This window comes from Lynx rufus, unplaced genomic scaffold, assembly GCF_022079265.1.
Source record: "Lynx rufus isolate CCGP_SWC_20201006 ecotype Redwood Valley unplaced genomic scaffold, mLynRuf1.p SCAF_13, whole genome shotgun sequence".
Classification (NCBI taxonomy): domain Eukaryota; kingdom Metazoa; phylum Chordata; class Mammalia; order Carnivora; family Felidae; genus Lynx; species Lynx rufus.
The window spans coordinates 12,455,901-12,481,874 of NW_025814827.1; the positions used below are offsets into that span (position 1 = coordinate 12,455,901).

The following is a 25,974-nucleotide window of genomic DNA, read 5'->3' on the forward strand; positions in this document are numbered from 1 at the left end:
TTTACAGTTTTCTTTTGTGCTTTTTTTTTTTAACTTTACATATTAACCCCAGCAGCCCATATGGGCTGTCAAGTATTTTAGTTTGCTGTAGCAACTTTTATACAAGTATTTTCTGATTTCCTTACCCCCTCAGGGTATTCTGAGAGGTGGACCCTGCTTCCTGTTTCTCAGATGCAAAGTTTAGCTTGTGCCCTCTTCATCTCCGCCCCAAGCATAAGACTGTGAGCCCGAAGCCCTAGAAATACATGCGGTTTGCTTTATCAACTACTGCAAGGCCACCCTAGGGCAACCTGAGGAGAAGTGACCCTCAGAATGCTGAACTTCTAAATAGTGGAGGGAAGGAACAAAATGTGCCCAAATGTAAGCTATAGACAGCCATTATTAAAAGAATTGAAATATAGATGCTTTGAAATGGGAAGCATTAAACCAACCAGGTGACTCTTACAAGATACAGCAGGAGGCCACATGGTGAAGTAGAAAGAGGAGAGGATTGGGGGTTGAGCCTGCATTTGAGTCTCAACCTATGCTGTGTGACATTGGGAGTTCACCTCTCTGACGTTTCCTGGCCTTGAAAGTGGAGATAATATTGCCTCTTATTCCTGTCCCGTGGGAGGTATCAGTATTAATGAGAGGGCTTGCAAATTCTAACATTTCCTGCAAATACTGGTTGTCAGTTTTAACTGGTCTTATTAGGCCACATTTCTCCCTATTCCTCTCCCTATTCCTCCCTATTCCTCCAGAGGGATTCAGAAGGGAAGGTGGGCATGGAAACATCCAAAGGGGGAATGAATAAGGTAGCACTTTCCAGCCAGCCGGCCGGGAAGATTTTGAGGGTGGCAGGACACTGTGTAAGACTGACAGGAAACTAGAAATGCAAATTGCCTTTGCATTCGCTGTTAGGTGCTTAGAGGCCTCCTGGGGCTTCTAGCTGCCCATGCCCTCCACTGGGGGCCCCTCCCTAGGCCTGGCCTCCAGGGAGGTATCATGTGTTCAAACAGTTACTTCTAGGTTCCATTCACAGCTCCACTGTCAGTCTTCTCACCGCCTCTGATCTCAGTAGGAGTGAAAGAATCTGATTCTGGAAGCAATGAAAATAGTAGAAAGAACAGGAACCTTAGCACTAAGAAGAACTGGGCTTGAATTTTTTTTAAGTTTATTTATTTATTTTGAGAGAAAGAGAGAGAACGTGGGAGGGGCAAAGAGAGAGGGAGAGAGAGAGAAGCCCAAACAGGCTTGCACTGTCAGCACAGAGCCTGATGCAGGGCTAGAACTCATGAACCATGAGATCATGACCTGAGCCCAAACCAAGAGTCTGATGCTTAACTGACTGAGCCACCCAGGCATCCCAACCTGGGCTTAAATTATAAGCCTGGCTCCACAACCTAGTTGTTTGGCCTCAAATAAGTTACTTAACTTCTCTGTTTCTTAGTTCCTCATCTAGAAAACACAGAGAGTACCCTCCTGTGTGAGGTTCTTTGCAGTGGTATTCTGGGAACAGCCAGATCTCCAGAAAACAAGTGTATGTTTATACACACACACAAATTTATCCTGAATTTTATGATACAAAGATTTACAACACAACTTATAAACAATAAAGTAAATAATACTTTTTATTGTAAATTCCAGAGAGCAAGTTGTTTCTCATAGCACATTTTCTTCGGTTTTTTGCCAAACCCTTGTATCCATAGCCAATCTATGGCTGCAGGTGACACCTGAGTGTAGTTCTGACCAGAATGTTGGTTGATATTTTTGTCTACGTTAACAAGTGAGATAAAAACCAAACAATGAAGACATGCGTTGGAACTTTACTCGTTTGTCAATGACACGAATGACTTCTTTGCTGAACTGGGTAATAGTTTCTGAATATCAGAAAAAATATATTTCCTCGGTTTCTGTGCTATTCACAAAGTGACGGCTACAGACACGGCACCCTTTTAAGTTTAATCTGCATTATTAAGTGATCTTCTCCAGCGCTTCTTAAGTCTAGGATCAAGAAGACCACAAACGAGGTCCTGATCGGAGCATCTGCCAGTTTCCATGGTATCAGTACACCCACCATGGCCAATTTCAAGGAACCAGCATGCAATTGCACACCATTAATTAGTATTTCCCCAACACAGAGGGCAGAAATCACCTCAAGAGCATCGAGACTATTAACACATAATTAACAAAATTAGGAAGCAATGAGTTTTAAGGATTGTTTTTAAGATAGCCTATTTAAACTGTAAGTTTATATAAGTTAATTTTAATATTAAAATAATACAGTTACATAGCTCTCTTTGACAACCAGCTCACAAAATTCCTTCAAATTTAACAATTGGCTGTCATGAGCCAGTGGGCACCCCCCCCAGCACCCCACTGGGTCTCAGAGACTTTGCAGGTGAAAGCATTTTGTGAACAGGTTTCGTGCTCTATGCAGGCTGACTGTTGTCAGGGGTGTAGTGATAATAATGGCAGCCAACGTTTCCTGAGCACCTCGGAGACACGCAGGCTCTTCTCTGAGTGCTGTGCTTGCGTTCGCTCTTTTTATCCACGCGGCCACACTGTGAGGGAGGTTCTGGGTCATGCCCATTTTATAGAAAGAGGAGGTTGCTCGAGAGCTCCTTGGGCTTTATTGTGTCTCCTCAGAACCTCTTAACATATTAGTATTCCCATTTTTCAGATGAGGAGCCAAGGCTCAGAGGGGTGACTGACTTGGCAAGGGTCACACAGCTAGCACAGGGCAGAGTGGGATTCAAACCTGTGTCTGTCAGGTGACTGGGCCCTCGTTGGCACTGGTTTCCCAAACATGACACTGTCCTCTTCAGACTTGCTTAGAGAACTTGCTTTCCAAAACCAGCACTAGAGCCTCACTGCTGGTGAGTTGATTTCTGTCGGTTCGGTAGCATTAGCACGGTCTCCAGAGGATTACAATGGGCAACTAGCTCAGACGCGGACCCCCAAAGCACAGCTTGGGGGCTCAGAATGTCTTGATCCAAGCCCAGATTCCTCACTGGTGAGATGGGGCACCAGCCATCCACAGCTGGGTGGCTGTGAGGATCTAATAAGGTGATGTGCGGGGAAAGCTCACCACAAATGGTAGTTTGGCACAGACCATAGAGCCAACATTGCTGATTGGCCCAAAGCCGAAAGCCAGTGGTCCTGGAATGCCTTTGAAAGTGAATTTTTATTTCTGCCCCTGCTGCTAGGGCTTAGAGACAGAGTAGGTAGGTAGAGTAGGTTTTCTCCTCTGCTTTACTGAATAGGGCAGTGGGAGGTCAGAACCGTGTAACAGCCTTCCCCAGAGGAGGAGGCCATGAGCGAGTGGCCAGAAGCTGTGGCTTAACAAATCCAAGTGCAACCCAGTTGGGGCCCTTCCCTAAGCCACAGCTGTGGGTTTTCTGGGAAAAACATGGAGCTGGGGCAGGAAGCTGCTGAGGCACCAGGGCCAAGATGGACATGCCCACTTTGCCAGCAGGCAGGAGTGACCCCAGCAGGCACCCTGGCATCAACTAGAGGAAGGGAGGGGATGTGGGAGAAGGGAGAGCCCACAGGATCTGGAGTCAGCCAGAACTTGAACCCTAGCTGCACTACTTATTACTGAGGCACCTTGGGAAAGCACTTAACCTCTCTGAGCCTCTGTTTCTTCATCTGTAAAATGGGGGTGATGATGGTACCTGCCTCAGAGAGTGAGAATCAAGTAAGTACGAATGCTTTGTAAACTAAATGCTATAGGTTGTGCTTTTAGGACCGTAGAAAGAGCATGAGAAGCCCGCCTGCTCTCTGCAAGTGGGCAGTCTTGTTGGGGAGGCAGGACTAACAATCAGGGTCTTGGCAAAATGGTTGGTACTGCAGGGCGAGGTTGCTGCACAAGTGTGGAGCCAGGACAAGGAAGGAGAGCTGGGCTGGGTATTCAGATGATACTTCCTGAGATAGGAATTTTGGCTGGGCCTGGAAGAGATAGAATTTTGGCTGGGCCTGGAAGGATGGGTAGGAGTTCAGTAAGCAGATGAAAAAGAGGAGATCATGTGTCTCCTCTCTGAGAAGGAGACACATGATCAAGGAAATAATCATAGAGATGATGCTGGGGCACCTGGAAGGCTCACTCGGTTGAGCATCTGACTTCGGCTCATGTCATGATCTCACGGTTCGTTGGTTTGAGCCCTGCATCAGGCTCTGTGCTGACAGCTCAGAGCCTGGAGCCTGCTTCGGATTCTGTGTCTCCCTCTCTCTCTCTCTGCCCCTCCCCTGCCCTCGCTCTGTCTCTCAAAAATGAATAAACATTAAAAAAAAAAAAAGATGATGCTAACAGTTATAGGTCACGTTTTATGCCCTGTTTGATCCTCTTGGTAACCCTCATGAGGTAGGTTTTATTATCTAATTTATTACTGCTTATTTAAGGTGAGAAACCTGTGGCCGACAGGCTAAGGAACTTGCCAGTGTCACACTGCTGGTAAATGGCAAAACTGGGATTCAAATCCAGGTTCTAAGGCTCTTAGCTGTGATCTTTCTTGATTCCCTAAAAGCAGAATGAGCAAGAGACACATATGTGGTTTGTCCATTTGTCCAGCAGACAATTCCTGAGCACTTACTACAATAGCAGCCACTCTTGGGTGCTAGGGGTGGCAATGGCAGGCGAGGCCCCCATCCGCCTTGTGGGGCTTCAGGATAGAGGAGGGAGGACACATAAGGAATTACAGTGCCGTTGGTTCTCTGCCAGAGGCATGTCGGGGTACCATACAGGCCCTGACGGGAAACAACTGGCTGCACGTGCCAGAAGGGAGGGGATCACAGAAGATGTTCCAGTGTGTGTGTTGGAGTTGGGCATCAGGGGGAAGAAAAAGCTTGTGAGGAAGGCCATTCCCCCAGAGTGAACTGCAGATTGGGGTACGGGTGATGAGGAGGTCGGTTGGCATGTGAGTGTCCAGTGATAGGAGGGCCTCGAATGCCAGATGGAGACGGGCCTTGGGCATAGGCCACACTGGAGGCTTGTGGGAAGGGGCTGCCTGTGGTCTCATCCACAGTGTGCCAGGGGGAGAGTTTGCTGCAGCACCATGGAAACCAGCCCAGAGAGGCCTGGAAGCAGTCAGCCTTGCTTTCTCAGTTTGCCCAGCGCTTCCTGAATAATCTGGGGCCATGCTCGATATTTGCAATGAAGGTTCATCTGCAACCTTCTTGTCCCCATAGCACAGAGTGGCTGGGCCCCTGCTCTGCTGAGGTCAGCGGCCTCACCCAGTGATAGGTAGGCTGCGTAGGCACCTGGAGAGGACGCTGGGTAGGGAGGGGGTCAGCAGACTTGGGCTCTGCTCCTTGCTCAGTGACCTTGGCAGTTTCTTGACCTCTTTGAGCTGCTCTGCAACCACGAAGGGACTAAATGACCTCTGAGGTCCCTTGTAGCCTCACCATTGTGAACACGGTATGGTGAACTGGGGGTGAGGATGAGTGGGACAGGAGGCAGGTCAGTGAGAGGGCATGGTCTGCAGGTGTGCACAGGTGACTCAGCAGGGATTTAGTAAGATTCCCAGGGCTGACTGTTGTCATTGCTGCATCCCAGAGAGGAGCAAACAAACATAGCTACCATGGTTTGAAATCTTGCTGGGCATTGATCCTTACGTGCACCATCTCTGAATCTTCAGAACAACCCTCTGCCATGGTAGGTGACTCATTTTACAAATGGGAAATCATGGTTGCAAGAGATCCATTGACTTTGAGCAGGTTTCACTGTGAGTGACAGAGCTGGGATTTGAACCTCGACCTGCCTGGCTCTAAGCTCAAGTCTTTTGCACCTTACTGTGTAGCCCCCAGAGGCTGCCTTCATCCTGCAGGGGCTCTTGGGCATGCTGTACTGGACTGGCGGGGATCACCCACTGACATCGGTCCTGCCAGGAGGACTGGCTTCTGGTTGGCACCATAGCAGGCACCTCTGACCAAAGCTGCTGGGGCATGGAGGGGCATGTTGGCCTCTCCCACAGCTGCCTGCCTGGTGGGCTGAGCTGGGTGATTTGTTTTGACAGGTGAGAGCAGTTTCACCTCTTGGTAGCAGCTCCACAAACCCGGTGCTGGGCAGTGGGGGCACCTACTGGAATGTGATCCTTCTTTCCAGCCATGCTTCGGAGGTGATGGCAAACATGTGGGTAGTATTTGGTTGAAGCAACTAAAGCTGGAGGAAAGGGCAGACGGTTAGGACCACACTATCCCAGAGAGCATCCTGGCTTGGGCCCAGTGGTTTGTGGTCACAGTGGATTGTTTGTCCTTCCTGACCAAGAGCCAGGAGACCTGAGCCTTTGTATGTCTCGCTTTGGGGCCCAGAGGAGTGGGAATTTGCCCGGCCAGCTTGGGAGGTTATGCCACCTTGCAGTTGCAGAGGCTTGAGCGCGAAGGGGCTCTGGATCCCATCCAGTGTCTATTTTAGAACTGGGGAGCTGTGACCCAGAGAGAGGAAGTGATGTGCTTAAGTTCACATGGCCTTGTATGGTGGAGGTGGAACTGGAATTTCCCACTACCCAGGCCCAGGATCTTTTCTAGTGCCCTACCCTGTTCAGGAAGGGGGAAGCAAAGAAGCTTAGAAACCCCCCCTGGGGGAACTTCTGCTTTATTGGCCCTCAGACTACCCTCGGGGATCCTCCCTCAGTCATTTTTCTCCCGGCCCAGCCCTATAGCAGCCCTGTGGGGAGGAGTGCACTAGGGACCCCCTAGTGGTGGTGGAGGGCCTCCACAGGGCAGAAAAGGAAGGACCACTCACTGGTTCCCAATTCTTTCAGTGCACGTCAGCGTATTTCAGTGGGACATACAGGATGCAAGACACCATAGGGGAGGCCAGGAAACTTAATGCTGACCTGAATTTTCCCAGGGAGGCCACCACTCAGGAGAGCGGTGTCACAATATGAGAGACAGCCTGCAACTTAGGACTACTTGCTCATAACTCCCACCTAAGGGGGTTAGAGCACAAGGTCAGGGGCTGCTTCATTGAAAAGTAAGGGAGTAAAACGAGGCAGGGATGGGGCATCGTCTCTGAAAGTGTGAAGAAGAGTAGGAAAGATATTCTAGGCAAGGGGAAGAGCCAGAGAAAAGGATGGAACTGAGATGTCATTCTGGGTGTGGTAATACCCACCTTGAGGGGATATGGGGCAGGTGCAAGCAAATGATGGGCAGTGAGGCTGGGAAGGTAGTGTGGGGCAGTCAGTGCAGAACTTTGATGCCTCAAATATCAGGCAGGGCACCTTGACCTTACTCTCGTGGTCAGTGGGACCGCTGAAGATATTTAACCAAACTGGGTGAAGTGGTGGCGAGCAGGGGCTGCACTGCCCAGGAAACCCACCCTGATGCCGCCATGATGAGCTGTTGGACCTTGAGCCAGTGCTTTAGGTCTCTGAGCCTCTGTTTCCTCATCTGTGAAATGGGGGTGATAACAATCCACCACTCAGAATGGTTGCAAAGATGACATAGAGCGCTAGTGCGCTGCTCGCCTTGGTGAATGTTTGGAAAATAACAGCCCCTGCTTTGCTCCTGGTTAGTGAAGGCTGAGACAGCAAGAAGGAAACCCTTCTGAAAGCGAGAGGAGCTGCAGATATAGGGTCTATTTTACTGTTTTGCTATTTGAGGGCAGGTCTGAGCCAGAAGGTACATTTGGTCCAAATGGCTCTGTGTGTGAGTGGTAAGGTGAGGACAAGAATCTGGGTCCTGACACCCAGTAGAACGTTCCTGCTGCCCTAAGGTCACCTCTCAGCCTGAAAACCACAGGCCATATCACTTTACCCAGACTCTCTATGGGGACTCTGCCAGGACCTCTCTTCTCTCCTTGAAACAAGGAGGTCGAGCCCAGGAGATCCTGAGATTCCTTTTCTGAGCCTTTGAACCCAGCATGAGGGCAGGCCAGAACTGCACTCGGGGCCCCTCACCTGGGTAAAGCGTCACTGGAAGAAAAGGCGTGCAGGGATGGGAAGCAAGTGCCAGGACAGCAAAACAGCTATGCCTGAGCCAGGGTCCAAGCCTGCCCTAGGTTGCCAGCCTGGAGCAGAATATCCACTTCCCCCCCCGGGATAGATTTCCCAGGACCTTTGGGAAGCAGGAAGATCATTTATTCTAGTTGTTAGAGCAGAGGTTTTGGAGTCCAACAGATAGAGGTTAAAATCCCCATGTCCAGGAACACCTGGGTGGCTCAGTCGGTTGAGCGTCCAACTTCAGCTCAGGTCACGATCTCACAGTTCGTGAGTTGAGCCCTACATCAGGCTTGCTGCTGTCAGCGAAGAGCCCGCTTTAGGATCCTCTGGCTCCTTGTCTCTCTGGCCCTCCCCCACTCATGCTTTCTCACTCAAAAATAAAAAACAAAACATGAAAATTCCTGTGTCCACAAGCCAGTATTTCAGTCTTGGTTTCTTTCTGAAACAGGGAAATGATAACATCCACTGCATAAGATAGCTGGAAGGGTTCAATGAGGTAGAAAGTATGTCCCGTGCTGGGTTAGCACATTGCAGCGAAATGGCAGGTGTCTTCGCTCAGGGAACAATTATGAGCACCTGGTGGATGCTGGGCTCTATACTGAGCTTTAGGTAGTTGATAGGAACAAAACCCTCAGGAAGCTTATAACCCAGTGTGAAGAGACAGATAAGCGACCACCTTGAGACAGTGCAAGACACATTGAAATGGGGGAAGCACAGGATGTTATGGGAACTGGGCAGGAAATGTGTGTGTGTGTGTGTGTGTGTGTGTGTGTGTGGTGTGCACGCGCGCGCATGTGTAGGCCTTCTGGAGGAGGTACTATTTTTACTGAAACGTGAATAGGAAATTAGCCAGGTTTGGGGTAGGGACTGTGCAGGAAGAATGTTCCAAGCAGGGGAGAAGTCACCTGCTATGTGTTAAGTTCTTGGAGTGGCAAGAACTTGCAGGGACAGGCAGTACTAAGGTAAGAAAACGTGGCCTGACCCTGAGGTTTTCACAAGCCAGTGCAGAGGCTGTTTCCCCTGGACTGTGGGACACGGAGGTGAGAGGATATAAGGCAAGGATATTTCTCACCTCTCAGAGCAATGCTGCCTGGGAGAATTCAGCCTCCAATTGTTCTTCCTTCTTCTCCCATGTTCCCTACCCATTTCCTCCTGCCCCATTATCCTGGGGGTCACCAGGTCTGGTGTGACTGCTTTTGTCCACTGTGGCTCCCATCCCCATTCAGTGTGTGCTGTGCCTTGAGCACTATGGTGGTCAGGAAGACCCCGGCTCTGACCCTCCTCTGCCCCAGAAGCAAGCCTCAGGGCCATTCCCTGGAGGAGAGGGGAAGTTCCTAATAAGGTAAGACGGTGGGCAGTGGGGAGGGCACAGCTTACGGCATGGGGTTCCAGAACACTCGAGGTCCATGAGCAGCCATTTGAGGGCTGGATTGGGGGTATCGGAGTGGGGCCATCTCTCTGGGTCCCATCTCCTGACCTCCCCCCCTCAGTCTCCTTTCTGCAGGACCTAAGATCCTGCTTTGCCTTGGGAAAGGACTTTGACACATTTTCACAATCAAGTTGAGAGAAGTCTCCAGAGGGGAAAAAGGATAAACAAGCTTAAAAAATGCAAAAGGAAATGTATTCTTTATTTATTTTCAAAGTCGGGGGAGGCCACAGCCAGCTCATTTGAGTGAAAGTTTCCAGCCACTCTGACATGAGGTCACAGAGACTTCAGGGAGCCAGGACGTTTGGGATGGGGCAGCTGGAGTGTTTTCAGGCCAGATTCAGAATCGATTCAGCTAACAGGGCAACCGTCAGCCTGCCAGGGTCTGTGCTCTGCACTGCAGGGGTGAACATGCAAAGACCTAAATCCTCCCTCCAGCTGAGAGTCCGGTAGAGGAGCTAGAACAAAGACAGCAAGGACTGGTGGACAAGGAGAGAGTGTGACAAATGTCATAACAAAAAAGTTCAAATAAGCACCAAAGGGACAGGAGGGGGATTCATTTCTGGTGTGTGTGGGTGGGGTACTCACTGAGGAAAGCTTTCAAGGACTAGCTGAGTCGAGTTAGACTTTGAAGCCCAGCTAGGATTTTAATGGGCATAGATCAAGCAGAAGGCTTTCTAGGTAGAGCAGATAATGTGAGCAAAGGTACAAGGTGGGAAATTCTTCTTCGAGAAATAGGGATGTTTGGGGCGCCTTGGTGGCTCAGTCGGTTAAGCATCCGACTTCAGCTCAGGTCATGATCTAACGGTTCGTGAGTTCAAGCCCCACGTTGGGATCTGTGCTGACAGCTCAAAGTCTGGAGCCTACTGTGGATTTTGTGTCTCCCTCTCTCTTGCCCCTCCCCCACTTGTGCTTGCTCTCTTTCTCTCTCTCAAAAATAAATAAACATTAAAAAATTAAAAAACAAGAAATAGGGATGCTCGATTTTCTTAAACATGTATTTATCTATTTATGTGTTTATTCATTCATGTAAAACTGCTTTATTGAGATATAAGTCACATACTATACAATTTGCCCATTTAAAGTGTGCAATTTAGGGCCACCTGGGTGGCTCAGTCAGTTGAGCATCTGACTCTTAATTTCCTTTTTTTAAGTTTATTTATTTAATTTGGGAGAGAGAGAGAGCACGAGCAAGGGAGGGGCAGAGAGAGAAGGAGAAGAGAGAATCCCAAGCAGGGTCTGCACTGTCAGTGTGGAGCCCAATGTGGGGCTTGAACTTATGAACCTCGAGATCACGACCTGAGCCAAAACCAAGAGTCAGACACTCAACCACCTGGGCCACCCAGGTACCGCCTGACTCTTGATTTTGGCTAAGGTCGTGATCCCAGGGCTGTGGGATTGAGTCCCACATCAGGCTCCCTGTTGAGCATGGAGCCTGCCTAAGATAATGTCTCTGTGTCTCTCTCCCTCTGCCCTTACCTGCCTCTCTCTAAAATAATAAATAAATAAATAAATAAATAAATAAATAAATAAATAAAGTGTACAATTTACAAAGTTGTGCAGCTAATACCACTATCAATTTTAGAAAATCGTCATCACTCCAAAATGAAGTTTCCATACCCATTAGCAGTCACTCCCCATTTCCCCAGTCCTGAGCAACTGCTAAACTACTTTCTCTTTCTATGGATTTACCTATTCAGGATATTTCATATAAATGGGATCATATAAGACATGGTCTTTGGTGACTGATTCTGTCACTTAACATCATGTTTTCAAAGTTCATCTATGCTGAGGTATCAGTATTTCATTCCTTTGTATTCTTTTCTGCCTTCATTCCCTTTTACGACTGAATAGTATTCCACTATATGGATATACTGGGTTCATCAGTTGATGGGACGTTTGTCTTGTTTCCATCGTGGGACTGTTATGAATTCGATGCTTTTGTGTGGATGTATGTTTTCAGGACATTCCACTTTGAAAATTTTTTTTTAATGTTTATTTATTTTTGAGAGAGAGGGACATAGAGTGCGAGCAGGGGAGGAGCAGAGAGAGAGAGGGAGACACAGAATCTGAGGCAGGCTCCAGGTTCTGAGCTGTCTGCACAGAGCCTGACACAGGGCTCGAACTCACAAACCTTGAAATCATGACCTGAGCTGAAGTCTGATGCTTAACTGACTGAGCCACCCAGGCACCCCCAGGACATTCCACTTTGAATGAAGTCTAGGACAGTCACGGTGGGGAGCGGGAGGGGAGAGGGTGAAGTGGAGAGACCTGCTCACCCATGTTCAGGCTCTGAGCAGTTGGGTGGGAGTGAGACGGGTAGGCTCAGAAGGGTAGGCTTGTGTCTGGCCTCCCTGAGAGCCTGTGGTGTATGAGGCCAGGGCAGGGCCATCCCCCCACCAACACATACCCACATGGTTGTGTCACATCTGGCAGCTGTTTGCTACACTGGAAATAGCCTGGGCAGCTGGTATTTTCCCGGGAAGTCAGGTGCATTTTTTTCCAGTGTCCTGCCGAGCGCCAAAATTAGTTAAACCCATAGAGAAGTGTGAGCTACATGGTTAGGCCAGAGGAGGGGAGTTTGTCAACAGGAAGCTGGCCAGCCAGGGGAAAGAGGTGGTCAGGAAGACAACGGTTAATAAGCCGTGTGTAAAGCCAGGCTAAGCTGCTAGGCTCCCACCCCTATGGTCCTCACACAGAGGCAGTGGTTTTGTTTACAGGAAATGCTTTGAATTTCTCACTGGCCCCATTTAACAGATCAGGAAACAGAGGCACTGCATTGAAGGATCTGCCATTCAGAGACAAAAAGGGGACTAAAAGCTAAGGTCTCTGGTTCTGCTGTGAGCAGCAGATTTCATAAAACCCAGGCCTTGCCCTCAGTGCTATGTCTGTCTTTGAGTTCACAGGAGAAGACAGGACACAAAAACAAGAAAGAATTTTAGTCTCCTAAAAAAGAACACCAAACCCCACCCCAACCCTAAAGCAAAAACATAAAACAGGGCTTTAATTACCATCTTTTCATCCTTTCCTTCTTTACTTTTTTTTTGTTGTTGTTCTCCAGCCAGAAAACATTATGTTGTTAGACAAGAATATTCCCATTCCACACATCAAGCTGATTGACTTTGGCCTGGCTCATGAAATAGAAGATGGAGTTGAATTTAAGAATATTTTTGGGACGCCAGAATTTGTTGGTAAGTTTTAGGCCTATTTCTCTCCCAGCTAAGTAGGCATCTGGGATCAAAAGGTAGAGAAATTCTAGGAACAAACCCTGTGTCTGTTTGAGAGTCTGGGCTGAGAGATGGTGCCTTGGAGACTCCCCCTTGGAAACCTAATGGGTGGGGAAGAAAATGTCCTGCAAGTCTTCTGGGTAAGGGTCCAGGTGCTGGCTTTGAGCACCCAGTGGGGCAGGAGGAGGCCCGGTGGGGCTAGAGGCCTTTTCAGAGTCAAACCCTCCCGGAGCTGGCCCCACCTCCTGCTCTTAGATGAATTTATTGTGAAGGTTTAAAATTTACTCACCCTCTGTCATTCCCATAAACTCAAGTTTCTCTGAAGTAGCTTTTGACTTCCTGAAAAGGAGAAGGGAAATCATCTGCTAAATGCCAGATCCACCCACTCACCTCTCCTGTGTGCCTGGCCTTTATTCTTGCACAGGGGGCCCTGCTTCACAAGAGCCTTGGCAGCTCCCCCATCCCTCCGTTTCTATCAGCCTTGGCTCAGGCCCCAGAAGCCCCCTCGTGGGACTGGGGCTGCAGGCTGAGGGTCCTAGAGAGACAGCCTTACAGAAGGGAGAGGAATGAGAATTGAGGACCACTGTCTCTCTGCTTTGGGAGTTGAAGTGGTCTTGGAAATGGAGGGAGGTCATGGTCTCTCCGAAATCTGGGGAAAACTTCTGACATAAATAAAATAAGGAAAACAGAATGTTTCAGATCATCCATCCTGATGGATTTTCAGGTCACACATGCCAGCCCCACAGCCACTATGGAATGGTGCTATTAAGGCTCCACAGACCCCAGGGTAGGGGAACTTTGCTGTGTGCCAGGCACTATGCCGGTGCTCTGCAGACATCACCTCAGCTAATCTTCAAACAACCTCATGAAGCAGATTTAATTATTTTCTCTATCGGATGCTTTGTTTAAGGCAAAACAACCAGTAGGTGGTAGAGCTAACATTCAAATACAGATACATGCAACATCAAAGCCTGTGCCCTCTTGGTTACATGGGGTTGTCTCTCTAGAAAGACCTTGTCCCAAGGAGGCTTACAGTTTAGTTGTGGAAACATCAAACGACCGAGTGTGAGTGGTAGAAGGATCTTTTTAGGTCATCTGGGCTAGTTCAACAAATGTAGGATTGGAAGTCTGGGGGATTTTAGTGAAGGTCAACCAATGGCTATTCTTCATCTAATATCTATGACAGATATTAGGTGAGGTACTGAGGACACAGTGGCGGCAGGGAGCCACACTCAGAATGATTCATGCAAGGTCACACAATGAGCTGGTGGCAGAAGCAACTTGAACCAAGGGCACAAGACATCTATTCTTGAACTTTGTCCAAGATGGCAGTTGCTGCCCACCATTCACATATGTGGTGAAATGCATATATTTATTCACTTAAGTTCAGACCAGATGCTAACAGTAAATGGTTCAACTAGACATTCAGGGCAATAGTGGAAGAGGTGTCACAAGACAGGATGTGATTAATTATAAAGTGAATGATAGAGACATCTCTGAAGACTTCTCAAACAAGATATTCACTCTGGCAAAGTCAATGGGATCAGTCATGCCCTTGAGTCAATGAGAGACAAAGGGCTGGTGTTGTGGGTTGGAGAAGTGTGAGGAGGGGTAGGGAAAGAGGCAGGGTAGAAGAGGAGTATACATCCCAGTCTCAGTCGTTCATAGCAGTGGGGAGGGCCAGAATTAGTACATTTATCCAGGACAATTCCCTGTCCACTCTGGATGAAACAGAGAGTTCCTATCAGAATGGCCATGTGAGTGAGACACTGATGGCTAGGGCCAGACTATGGAGGGTTCTTTCCAGGGATACAGTGTTAAATGTCTAACAACTGGGTCTCCAAAACAAAACAAAACCCAACCCTAAATTATAGCATTTGCCAATTTTAAGCTACCAACTTGTCACTGAATTCAGAGTTGGGAAGAGATACACACAGTTGACCCTTGTGAGCCAGTATGACCCAGCTCTAGCCTAGAACTGGTTTTGTTTGCACCTTACAGATATACAGGGTGACTTCTCTAGGCCTGTGCCCAAATTATGATAACTTTCTTTATCCAGGACTCCTGAGAAACAGGCTATAATTACTTGTCCTACTCCCACCACTACTCTGAAACTTCAACCTGAGACACAGTATTAGGAAGTTACCATCAGCTTCTAGGAGCATGGTGGACCCAGTCTTCCAAAAGCCCTCCTGCAACAAAACTTGATTCTTGAGAAAAATATTCTTTATAATGAAATTCTGGACTCATGGGAAATAAGAGAAATCTTTAAGGGTAGTAACTCTTCCTGCATCACCTGCCCCACCTCCAAAGCCAGTGAAATATGAACTTAGAGCTGGAGCTGTGAGCAGCAAGAAAATTCAAGAGGAGGTCCTCTCCCAAAGGCAAGTGTATGTATCAGCATTTCAATCAGAGACTAGCAAGACTTAGACATCCAAGGACATAAGATATTTAAATGATCACATGTTGACTGTAAAATCAAGGGAATGTATATAGAAACAAAAGAATCATAAGAATGAGCAAGCAACAAGAGACTGTCAAAAATGACCAGGCAAATGCTAAAAGGAACCAGGAAGAACTTTAAGAAATTCTATACTCCTAGAAATTTAAAATTTAGTGAATGAGTTAAACAGCAGATTACACACAGCTGAAGAGAGAATTAAAGAATTGAAAGGCAGAGCTGAATAAAATTAGCCAAAATACCACAGAAAGATCAAGATACAGGAATATGAAATAGAGGACAAGTGTGAGAGGGTGAAAACAGAAAACCTAACACAGGTCTGTTTGGAATCCCAGAGGAGGGAATAGAGACAACAGAGGATCAACATTTGAAGAAAATGGCTGAGAATTTTCAGAACTGTTGTGAAAACATGCATCTCCAGATGCAGAAAGGACAATGTATATCAAACAGAAAAAAAATCCATTATAGTTACACTGTAGTTAACATTATAGTTAAACTACGGGGTACCAAAGACAAAGAGATCATGAAAGCGGCCAGGAAGAAAAGACAGATAATAAATAAATAAATAAATAAATAAATAAATAAATAAATAAAAATTTGACAGTGTACTTGTTAAAACAACAGTAGAACCCAATGTCCAATAGAATACTATCTTTCAAGAACTAAGGAAAAATTAAAAAACAATGATTGGGGAGTATCTCTCTGCCTGCTAGATGGGATGCTGTCCGGTTCATGAATCGCTTAATAAAGCCAATTACAATCCTCAAAAAAAAAAAAAAAAACAAAAACCCAAAACACTCTTAACTCTACACCCAGCAAAAGTTATATTTCAAGAATGAGGATAAGTGATTCAGGCAAAACATAGCAAAATCCAAAAATTCGAAAAAGAACAATACAAACCATAAAACAATTAAACCACCAACAAACCTTTATTACTAGAGCTTCTAAAGATGTGCTTGTGAACTAAATGTTCTCTGAAGGAAGACCTCACTGTGTGAAGTAATAGAGCAAAGAAATAAGTAAACATTCGGCAAATATAACCATTTTCTGTTTAAAATGATGATGGTGGTGGTGATGATGATGATGATGACAGTGATGGACGGTCATGGATGTTTTAATTGCAGGGTTAAAAAACAGAACTAAAAATTGAGGAAAATAATGTTAGATAGGAAGGAGTTCTTGAAATGAGTGTTCTAAGGCTCTTGTATTAGTAGAGGAGAGTCAAAAGATTGCTTATGTTAGAATTTGTTAGATAGCCATCCTAAAGTCTCGAGGGTGGCCATTACAAAAATGTAAGTAGGAAAGGAAAACAGTAAGAGAAGTAATAAAATAAAAAACACCAAGAAAGAAGAAGAAAAGCACAGAAGAAAATAGACAAGCAAATGCACATAGAGAACAGAAGTGAGTGTATATGTGTATCAAACAGATAAGCCTGGAAAGTGAGTTGTGCTTCTCAAACTCTCTATGGTTAAAGACTTAAAATTTTTTTTTCTTCAATCTGTCCTGGACTGCTTCTTCATTAAAGACACAAGAAAAATAAATCCCTAGAAAAATCATCACAATTTGAATGTCATGGCAATGTCATATTGCTGTACGAGTTTCTAAAAGCTTACTCCCCATTTCTGGACCTATTGTGTCTGGACCAGTGGCTCTTTGTCTTCAGACCACACTTTGAATCACTGTGCTAGAGAATGTCTTTCACGTTTGTGAGGAGACTTGTGCCAAAAAGTTCATAGCAATGTTCTGATAAGAATAGAAGTGGAAACCATCCAAATGATCACTGAGAGGACAATGACTGAAAGATGATACATATTAACACAGTGGACTATTACATAGCAGTGAAAATGAAAGACCATGTATGAACATTCAGTGAACACTAGAAGCATAATGTTAGAGGGTGGGGGGATCAAGTGACTACATTATCTCCGGGATGACATCGTTTTAATGAAGCTAAAAAATAAGCAAAACCAGAAAAGTGGTTCCTTGTGTCTCTAATTAGAGAGGGGGAGGGGGATGGTGGTCACATGCTACAGATGCAGTAGTTTTTTTCAATGTTTATTTATTTTTGGGACAGAGAGAGACAGAGCATGAATGGGGGAGGGGCAGAGAGAGAGGGAGACACAGAATCGGAAACAGGCTCCAGGCTCTGAGCCATCAGCCCAGAGCCCGACGCGGGGCTCGAACTCACGGACCGCGAGATCGTGACCTGGCTGAAGTCGGACGCTTAACCGACTGCGCCACCCAGGCGCCCCCAGATGCAGTAGTTTTAACATTGTTCTAGATGCACCAGTGTAGCCTTTCCCACCCTCTCCCTTTTTCCATTATGATTAAACAGGCTCAGTCCTTCTCCCTTCTCTAGCTATTCCCCTCTTTTTCTCCTCAGTTTCATGACCAAGCTTTTTTTGTAGCATTGTCTACACCCTTATCTCTACTTCCCACAGTCAGGGCACCTCTGGACACCACACACTTTCTAAGTGCTTGCCTGCTTGATCTTTGGGTGGCATTTGGTCCTCTTCTGTCCTGGGTAGAATGTTCTTTCCTAGACTCTGCACCCACTCTTGGTCACCACATCATCCACACAGCTCCCGTTTCCACCTGTACGATGACTCCAGATTGATGGCTCCAAGTCACTCTCCCCTACCCGGGGCATCTTTGCCTGGATGCCCCTCGGGCACCTCAGGCTCATCATCTCATTGGCCCTAGATTGTTGTCATTCTTCTCAGGGAGGAGGTGTCCCTCTTTCAGACCAGATTCAGGAACGTGGATTCCCTCTCTGCCTTCTTTTCTTCGTTATGACCTTCCAGCACTGACCTGACTGTTTTTCACCAGAGACTTCTAAAGCAAGCCTTGTTGTCAGGCCCCATTTCCCCTTCTGGCATCTTCCTTACCCCACCCTCCTCTTCCTCTTCCAGGCATCCCTCTGTCCTTTCCTTCTTCCTCACTATTAAGGCCTCTTTGTAAAATATTTCTACCAGGATAACAGGCAACTCCATTTCTCAAAATTCTTAGACCCAGATTATCTCCATCTGTTGTTCTGATTTTTCCTTAGTGAGGATTCAGGAGGGAGACATTTGTCACCAAACTCCCTAAAATTCCCTATCACCATCTCTTCTCGTTTTCATACTCCTGCTGATTCTTCAATATGGCTTCTTTCAGCTCCAGAAATTGTGAACTACGAGCCCCTGGGCCTGGAGGCTGACATGTGGTAAGTTGTATAGACGACCCAGGTGACCTTGGGGTCCTTTCAAGGGCAGAAGGCCTCAGACTCTGACTCTGGCTGACATCATCCTGCTTGACCATGAAAACCCCTTTCTCCACACGTTCAGAGCCTCTGGCTGCTCCCGGTGTGCTGGACCTGTGGCCCAGAGAAGCTGGAGGCAGCTAGGCCTGGACTTGAGGCCTGTTAGAACACAGCCGAGGCAGAGACAAGGGGAGAGGCTCACCCTGGAGGCCTGCCACAGCTATGATAAAGAAATACTAACAATAGCTTATTTAGTTAATCAACCAAGTGATCACTGAGAGCCTTGTAGGCTCTAAGAGCTGTGTTGGGCCTGAGGATACCGTAGTGATTGATTTTCTGCACAGACAGGACTCATTTCATTTGAACAGGGCTTTGTAGTTGGCTGAGTGAGTACCTTGATTGCTTGGTTTTCTAAAATCCTCCCAGAAGTTTTGTGAGGTAGTTATCATTAACCTCATTTTATGAGGAGAATGAGGCTCAGAGATCATAAGGGACTTGCCCCAATCACAGCCTGCAAGTGCAGAAGTCTGACCTTGAACTTGGGTCCTCGGACTCAGTGTCCAGAGCTTGATGACTCCAGATGCATCCCAGGTTGCTGCTGAAGACTGGGATGAGTGGAGAGGGCTATGGACTTGAGGTGACATCCTTAGGCCACTGTATAGGGGCATGTGACTCTTCCCCTTGAGAAGCATGGGGGGGGAGTCCCTTGCTGGGCTGGGATCAGAGCCAGGTGGCTCTGACTTGCCTGTTCTTTGTTTTGCAGGAGTATAGGCGTCATCACCTACATCCTGTGAGTATCCCTGATGCTGGGGTCCCAACCTAGCTTGGATCTGGGGAACTGGGAGGAATGAGAGAGGGGTAGGGACAGGCAGCCTGAATTTACTGGTTTTACTCATGAATCATTTACCACGAGCCAGATGTGTTCAATCCACACAGCACACCTGAGGCTCCATGCTTTTAGCTCCTTTACATACTCTTGGCCCTAGGGTTGACCTTGGGCCTTGTCTGCATCCCTACCCTGGCCAGGCATCCAACGCTCAGCCTCACCCAGGCTGCATTTCTTGTGAGAAAGTCAGCTTTCACCCAGGAGCCTTGGGACAGCCCTCAGGCTGCCGTGCCTTCCCCATCCCGCTCCTTCTTTCTCTCCCAGTCTCCCCTCCCTTCCCCGGCCCTCACGTGCTCTCGTCTTTCTCCCCAGAGTCTCTTTCCCACCCCTGAAGTATTAAGTTGCTTAAGCAGACATTTCCTGTGTAGCTCCATGTGCAGTGGATCTGTCACTTTCTATCTTTGTGACCTTGGGCAGATACTTAACCTCTGGGCCTGTTTTCCTCATCAGGAAAATAAGAATCACAAACTTCCTGCTACGGTGTGCTGTGCGGGTTAAATAAGCAGACATGTGTGCAAACTTCCTAGCGCCGCTTGGTGTTCATTCCATCAGTGCTTCTCAACCATTTCCCCCCCAACAGCACAGCTGGAACATGCTCTTTTTGTCCCAGAGGGGACATGGGGGCTCCAGTACTCACTAGCTGAAGGGGACCATCTCTCTGCATTCCTGTAAACCAGTTCTCTGACTTCCAGCACCACTTAGACTGGGAGCTCTTTACAATGTGGTGGACCCCTCTGAGCTATGACAGAGGGTCTCAATCCTGGCTGCACCTTATACCTTTTAATACCTAGCACTGCCCAGGCCCACTGCAGATCTATTACATCATAATTGCCAGGGATGGAGTCTGGCCATCAGTATTTTTTTTTTAAGCCCCAGAAGAACTGGATGCAGAGAAAGAGAACTTGATGCATTGCTCGATGGTTCCAGATTCTGTGTTGGCTCTTAAAACCTTGATTTTTTTTCAGAACTCGGATTTCCATTTTGAAATATTAAGGAATTCCAGTGTGTACAAAGCATATAGTCTTCTTTTAGCTTGTTTGAGTTCTACACAGTTTATTGAGTGCCTGCTCCATGGTGGGCACTGTGCCAGGCACTCAGGATACTGACATGGAGGAGGTCTGCCCTGCGTGCCTGGAGCTCCCTGTGTTGGAGGGAGACACCACACAGCTCAGTCGCTCTCAATAGGACCAAGATTATGCTGATGTATGAACATGCCTGTGTGAGGCACAGCTGGGAGAGACGCTCGTTTGCTGGGACTGTGGGAGATTCAATGAGAAAGAGATTGAGATTAATATGAACTGGCCTGTACAGAATGAGATTAATTCTCTGGGTGGAAAGGGAGAGAAGGGCTGTCTGCTGAGGAAAGGAACAGTGAGCCTGTTAAAGTGTGGTGAAATGTACTGAGCGTGTGGTAGGGACCAACTTCCAGTGTCTTGCTCAGGAGTTCAAACGTGATCCTATAGAAAATGGGAAGTCACAGGAGGTTCTTTGTGTTCTAACAAAGATAGTAGTAATGGCCACCAATTCCAGAGCTCTCAGTATGGGGCAAGATTGCATGTAACATTGTAAATATATTTATTTTTCACAACCATCATGTGAGCTGAAGAGTTTTCTTCATTTTATGGAGGAGGAAACTGCAGGTCAGAGAGGTTGAGTAACTTACTTAGGTTCACACAGCTAATGAGTGGCAGAGCTGGAATTCAATTTGAGGAATGAAATACCAGCATTTTCCCAGTGCGCCTTTTACCGCTATGCCAAGACAGTGGCAGTAGAGATGGGGAGAACCTTTAGGAGATATTTAGTAAATAAAACCAATAAAACTTTTGGGCCAGTTAGATGTGGTGAGGGAATGGATGGAAGAGTCAGAGGTGACCCCTGTGTTCTAACTTGTGTGCATTTCTGAGGTAACATCATTAATCAAGGCAAGGAGCTCATGGAGGGAGGTTAGGGCACAGTGACAATGGCACATCTAGGGAGAGGAATCCCATAAGCTGGGATATGAGTCAGAAAACAGTAGATTTGGGAGTCACTATTTGAATGACACCTTCTTTTTTAAAATATTTATTTTGAGAGAGAGAAAGAGAGAGAGAATCCCAAGCGGGGCTCAATCTCATGAATCATGAGATTATGACCTGAGCTGAAATCAAGAGTCAGAATCAAGAGTCAAGGCGCCCCTGAATGATACCTCTTGACAAACCCTGCAGGGGAACCTTACACACCCTTCTAGTCCCTACTGGTCCATATATTTCCACATCTCTCAGACTCTGCTCAAGTTGCTCCCTTAGCCTAGAACACCTTCCATCTCCTCCTCTACTGACAACCTCTTCATTCTTCAGGACACAACTGATACAAATGTCAGTTCTCCCATGAAGCCTGCACTTGGATGTCCCCTCTGTCCTGTGCCCCCCTAGTCCTTTGTCTGGTCTTCCATTGTATTCTGTTTTGTTCTCTTTGGGATTATGAAGAGCCATGTCTCTGTTTCTTCCCCTCCTCTTTCGAGTTCCTTGAAGACACAGTTTCAGTCAAGAACTTAGTAGAAGCTCCGTAAGTGTCTTGAATCGGACTCAGTTTGTTGAAAAGGCTGCTGACTGGCTGCCCAGAGTGGGCAGGCGGTGTTGCTGGGAGCTTCTCATCCCCATGCAATAGTATGAGTCAGGACTCCCTGACTGTATCACCTCCACCTCCATCTACTTTCCTATAGTCACGTGTTCCCTCTCTGTGTGCTCAGCCTAAGTGGAGCATCCCCTTTCCTGGGAGACACAAAGCAGGAAACGCTAGCAAATATCACAGCAGTGAGTTACGACTTTGATGAAGAATTCTTCAGCCAGACCAGCGAGCTAGCCAAGGACTTCATCCGGAAGCTTCTGGTGAAAGAGACCCGGTAAGGTGACAGAGAAAGGCACGGGCTTCTCAAGTACTGGCCATCTCCTGTCCCCTCCCCCAAAGATGTGCTAGTCCATTCCTTCTTTGCCACAGGCTGCCATCCGCACCATTGTGGTCTAATCTGGGCAGGTGCTGAGAAGTGTGGATTAGCTGAGACTTGGCATTCATCTTGTTTGCTCAAGTCTTTCTGCTTTCTTTCCTGCCCAAATACAAATAACTCTGTGTGTGTGTGTGTGTGTGTGTGTGTGTGTGTGTGTGTGTGTGTTTGGAAGTCAGCCTAGGTTTCTCTAGGACACATTATCTTTTACAGTCTTTGAAAAGGAAAGTGGCAGAGTTTCCAAGCCGTTTCAAGTGGGAGTTGTGGGGGAGGCAGACTCAGAGGGGTAAGTGGGAGAATAGGAGACCTGTTGATCCTACCCCTCCTTAGGGCCCAGGGTGAGCCCTGTGGCTGAAGAGTCAAAGTAGGAGATAGGCAGGAAATTGTAAGGTGCCTGGTGCCAGAGCATGGACTAAATGGGGCAGGAGTGAGATCCACAGATTCTAAAAGGTCATGTCCTCTTGGTCCCACAGACTTCAGAGAGAGTGCAGGGGCCTGGTTTCCCCATCTAAGGGCGGTGCTAGGTCAGATCATAGTACCTGAGCAGGGAAGGGCAGAGAAGGGATCTGGGAGGCAAATAGAAAAACATAGACCAAAGGTTTAGCTGTGGAGAGCTAAAGCTCACAAGAACACTTATGACTTCCTAGAGTGTGGTGTTAAGCCCTTCAAGTTTGGGACCAGAGATGAGGGTTTATGTCATAATATCATTCTACTGAGGGGTCCGCCTGGGCCATTTTCTCTGGAATGCAGGGAATTCAGCCCATTCCCCAGCCATCTCTGCATCCCCCCCCCCCCATTATTCTGGTTTGATAGAAGTGGTCAAAGAATGCCAAAATGCAGGTCTGACAAGAGTAAGAATGGAGACTGTCACTCTCAGCTTCTGTATTCATGGATTGTCATTGTTTTCTGATCCTCATTGCAGGAAACGGCTCACAATTGAAGAGGCTCTCAGACACCCCTGGATCACGGTAAGGGCATGGTGTTGCGTTCCAGTGAGCGGGCAGGTCCCTGGTCTGCTGCCAGGGCCAGGAGGGGTGGCCAGATGCAGGCAGCCCATGGAAAGGCCTTTGCTAGAAACATCCACCCTGGGGCACAGATGAAATCCAGTTGGGGGGTGCCAACTGATCTGGGTTTGTTCAAATAGGTTTATAAGTTTATATTTATATTTCATGGGCTCAGGTGATTTATGAAATGGAGCCCTCACAAACCTCAGTTGAAACCCTTTTCCTTTGGGGCCATCATAAAAAGTGTTCTTTGTCAGAGGGCATGTTGCTGTCATTCTCAAAGCAGTGATCAGGGCTCCCAAGTTGTAGATAGAAATCGATGACAATTAAAAATGTCAACTTTGTAACCAAGGCTCCTTCTTTCTGACTTTCGGGGCTCTGAATAAAGGATGACACTCCAACCAGTCAGCCAGCTTCTTTAGGCACCTTGAGACCTCAGGGAATGGGGCTCAGAGATGGAAGCCTGGTACGGAGGAGAGATGACCACCCTCTGGGCGATGCTGTTCCCTCTGGGGAGGTGGGGGGTACCGAGGGACTCCAGCCTGGCCTACTTTGTAATTGGGCTCCCAGCTACAGGTTTGTGAGGGTCTTGCTCACAGTACAGTAAAGTGCTAGTTAAAGGCACTATGGCCAGGGGTGTCTGACTGCCTCACTTTGTACAGCATGCAAATCTTGATCTTGGGGTTGGGAGTTCAAGCCCCAGTTTAGGCATAGAGATTACTTAAATAAAAAAAAAAAAAAAAGGCACTTTGGTGGGGTGGAAATCAGGAGACCAGGATTCTGGCCCTACTTCTGCTGATTGATGAGATGTGCGCTCCTAGAGCATCACCAGATTTCCCATTCACCTGGAGGAAATCACCTGGGTTGTTAAATGAGAGGCCTAGCCAGCTTGATCTGAGCATGCAGATCAGCACAGGTAGGGCTATGGAGGATGGAGAGCAGGGAGGGCTGGAGTGCTCAGGAGAAGGTCAGGTTCATCTACTTGTTAAAGGGCCCTCTAGGTTTTGAGTGAGCCCAGAGCACAGAGCTAGGCGGCTTCTCGGGCTTAGCATGCTGAGTATTGCTGAGGCCCAGGATGCCACCTGGTCCGGAAGGAGAGAGGTCTCTCAGCCTCCCTCTGTCAGCCATGGCCTTGTCTGCTCCTGCCGTGGAGTGGATGCCTGCAGAGTCCTGGCTATAGCCTGCTTGTCTATGTGAGCACCTCTAAATGCTATGTGTGTGGAGACCTTCTCTAATGGCCATGGACCACCCTGCCCTGAAGTGAGCATGGAGGCTGCACCCCCGTACTCTTCAGTCTTTTTTATCATCTGTGGGGATGCTCATCCCACCATGGTCCTCCCCATGGCCTGATGCATGCAGTGAATGCCTGAGAGGCTGCTTGTGTGCCTTCTTCCTGCACCTTGAACTGCGCTTTGGATTTGGCATCAACTTAATTATGGCTGTTCTGTCTAAACACCCACCAGTCCAAAGGAGAAGTCAGAGCCCCGGAACAGCAGAAGACAGAGCCTGCCCAGCTGAAGACCAAGCGCCTAAGAGAATACACCCTCAAATGCCACTCAAGCATGCCTCCCAATAACACCTATGTCAACTTTGAGCGTTTTGCCCGTGTAGTGGAGGACGTGGCTCAGGTGGACCAGGGATGCCGTGCCCTGGCAGGGACCCATGACACCATCCAGGACGACGTGGAGGCTCTGGTCTCCATATACAATGAGAAGGAAGCTTGGTACCGGGAGGAGAGTGAGAGCGCCCGGCACGACCTCTCCCAGCTCAAGTATGAGTTCCGCAAAGTGGAGTCCTTGAAGAAGCTCCTACGAGAAGACATCCAGGCCACAGGGTCCAGCCTCGGAAGCATGGCCAGGAAATTGGACCATCTGCAGGCACAGTTTGAAGCTTTAAGGCAGGAGCTCTCAGCAGACCTACAGTGGATCCAGGAACTGGTGGGCAGTTTCCAGCTGGAGAGTAAGAACACAGATGGCCTGGGCTCCGTGTTCTGCAGGGACACCAGGGAGTCCCTAGTGGAGCAGCTCGACAGATCATGCAGCAAGGAAGTCTTGGCTGGCTTGGAACTCTGAGCACCAGAATCTAGTCAGTAATGCATCCTGGATGATTTGCAGAAGCGTGTTCCCAAGTGCCCTGCCAGAGCATCAGCTAGAATTATCCTTAGGGTGTGTGTATGTAGCATAGCCCTCCACCCCCTTCACAGAATCCAGAATCAGGAAGGCGCTAGCTAGTTACTCATTCTGCACCTCCTCTCACCAACCTGGTTTTCTGGGAGGTGGCTGGTGGAGCAGCCAAGCTATTAAAACAATTGAGAATGAGTACCTCTCAGCCTACCCTTTTCCAGAGGGAGGATGGCTGGCCCTGGGGAGATGCTTGTAATTGATCTGTGATAATGGATTTCTTCACATCTCACCTCCCACCTATATGTCTTAATAAATTGCAGATCTTGGGTAATCTTTGAGCTAAGTAGGGATAACAATAAGCCAGTTTGGTGCTTTCCTGCTGCAGAAGGAGGAATTTAAAATGCACAGAAAAATATTACCTTCCATTTGCACTGACTTTTCACTTACCAAGCACTGTCTTTGATCTTTAAAAGAACTCCTTGAGCAGAAAGGTGGATGGTATTATTCTTGTTGTTGCTATTATTTCCATGTAACTGATGAGGAAATTGACTCTGAGAGGAAAAATGACTTACCCAAGGTCTTTCTTAGCTAGTTGATGCAGATGAGACAGAAACCTAGGATGTCCGACCCTCATAAGAGGTATATGGAGAAATAGTGAGACTTTGCTATAAATATCCACCTTAACATTATAGTTCAGCTCCAGAGGA

At 47.5% G+C, this 25,974-nt stretch overlaps 1 protein-coding gene across 3 annotated transcripts in view; it reads left to right on the plus strand.

Moving 5' to 3' along the window:
- Positions 1-25,974, plus strand: part of DAPK2 (death associated protein kinase 2) — a 119,330-nt gene that overhangs the window by 80,250 nt on the left and 13,106 nt on the right. For all 3 annotated transcript variants that reach the window (XM_047074978.1, XM_047074976.1, XM_047074979.1), the window contains 5 exons: positions 12,407-12,536; positions 18,190-18,238; positions 19,038-19,064; positions 21,889-22,041; positions 23,063-23,108. In XM_047074978.1, coding sequence (XP_046930934.1) covers positions 12,407-12,536; positions 18,190-18,238; positions 19,038-19,064; positions 21,889-22,041; positions 23,063-23,108 — 405 coding nt within the window. The remainder of the gene's footprint in view (positions 1-12,406; positions 12,537-18,189; positions 18,239-19,037; positions 19,065-21,888; positions 22,042-23,062; positions 23,109-25,974) is intronic.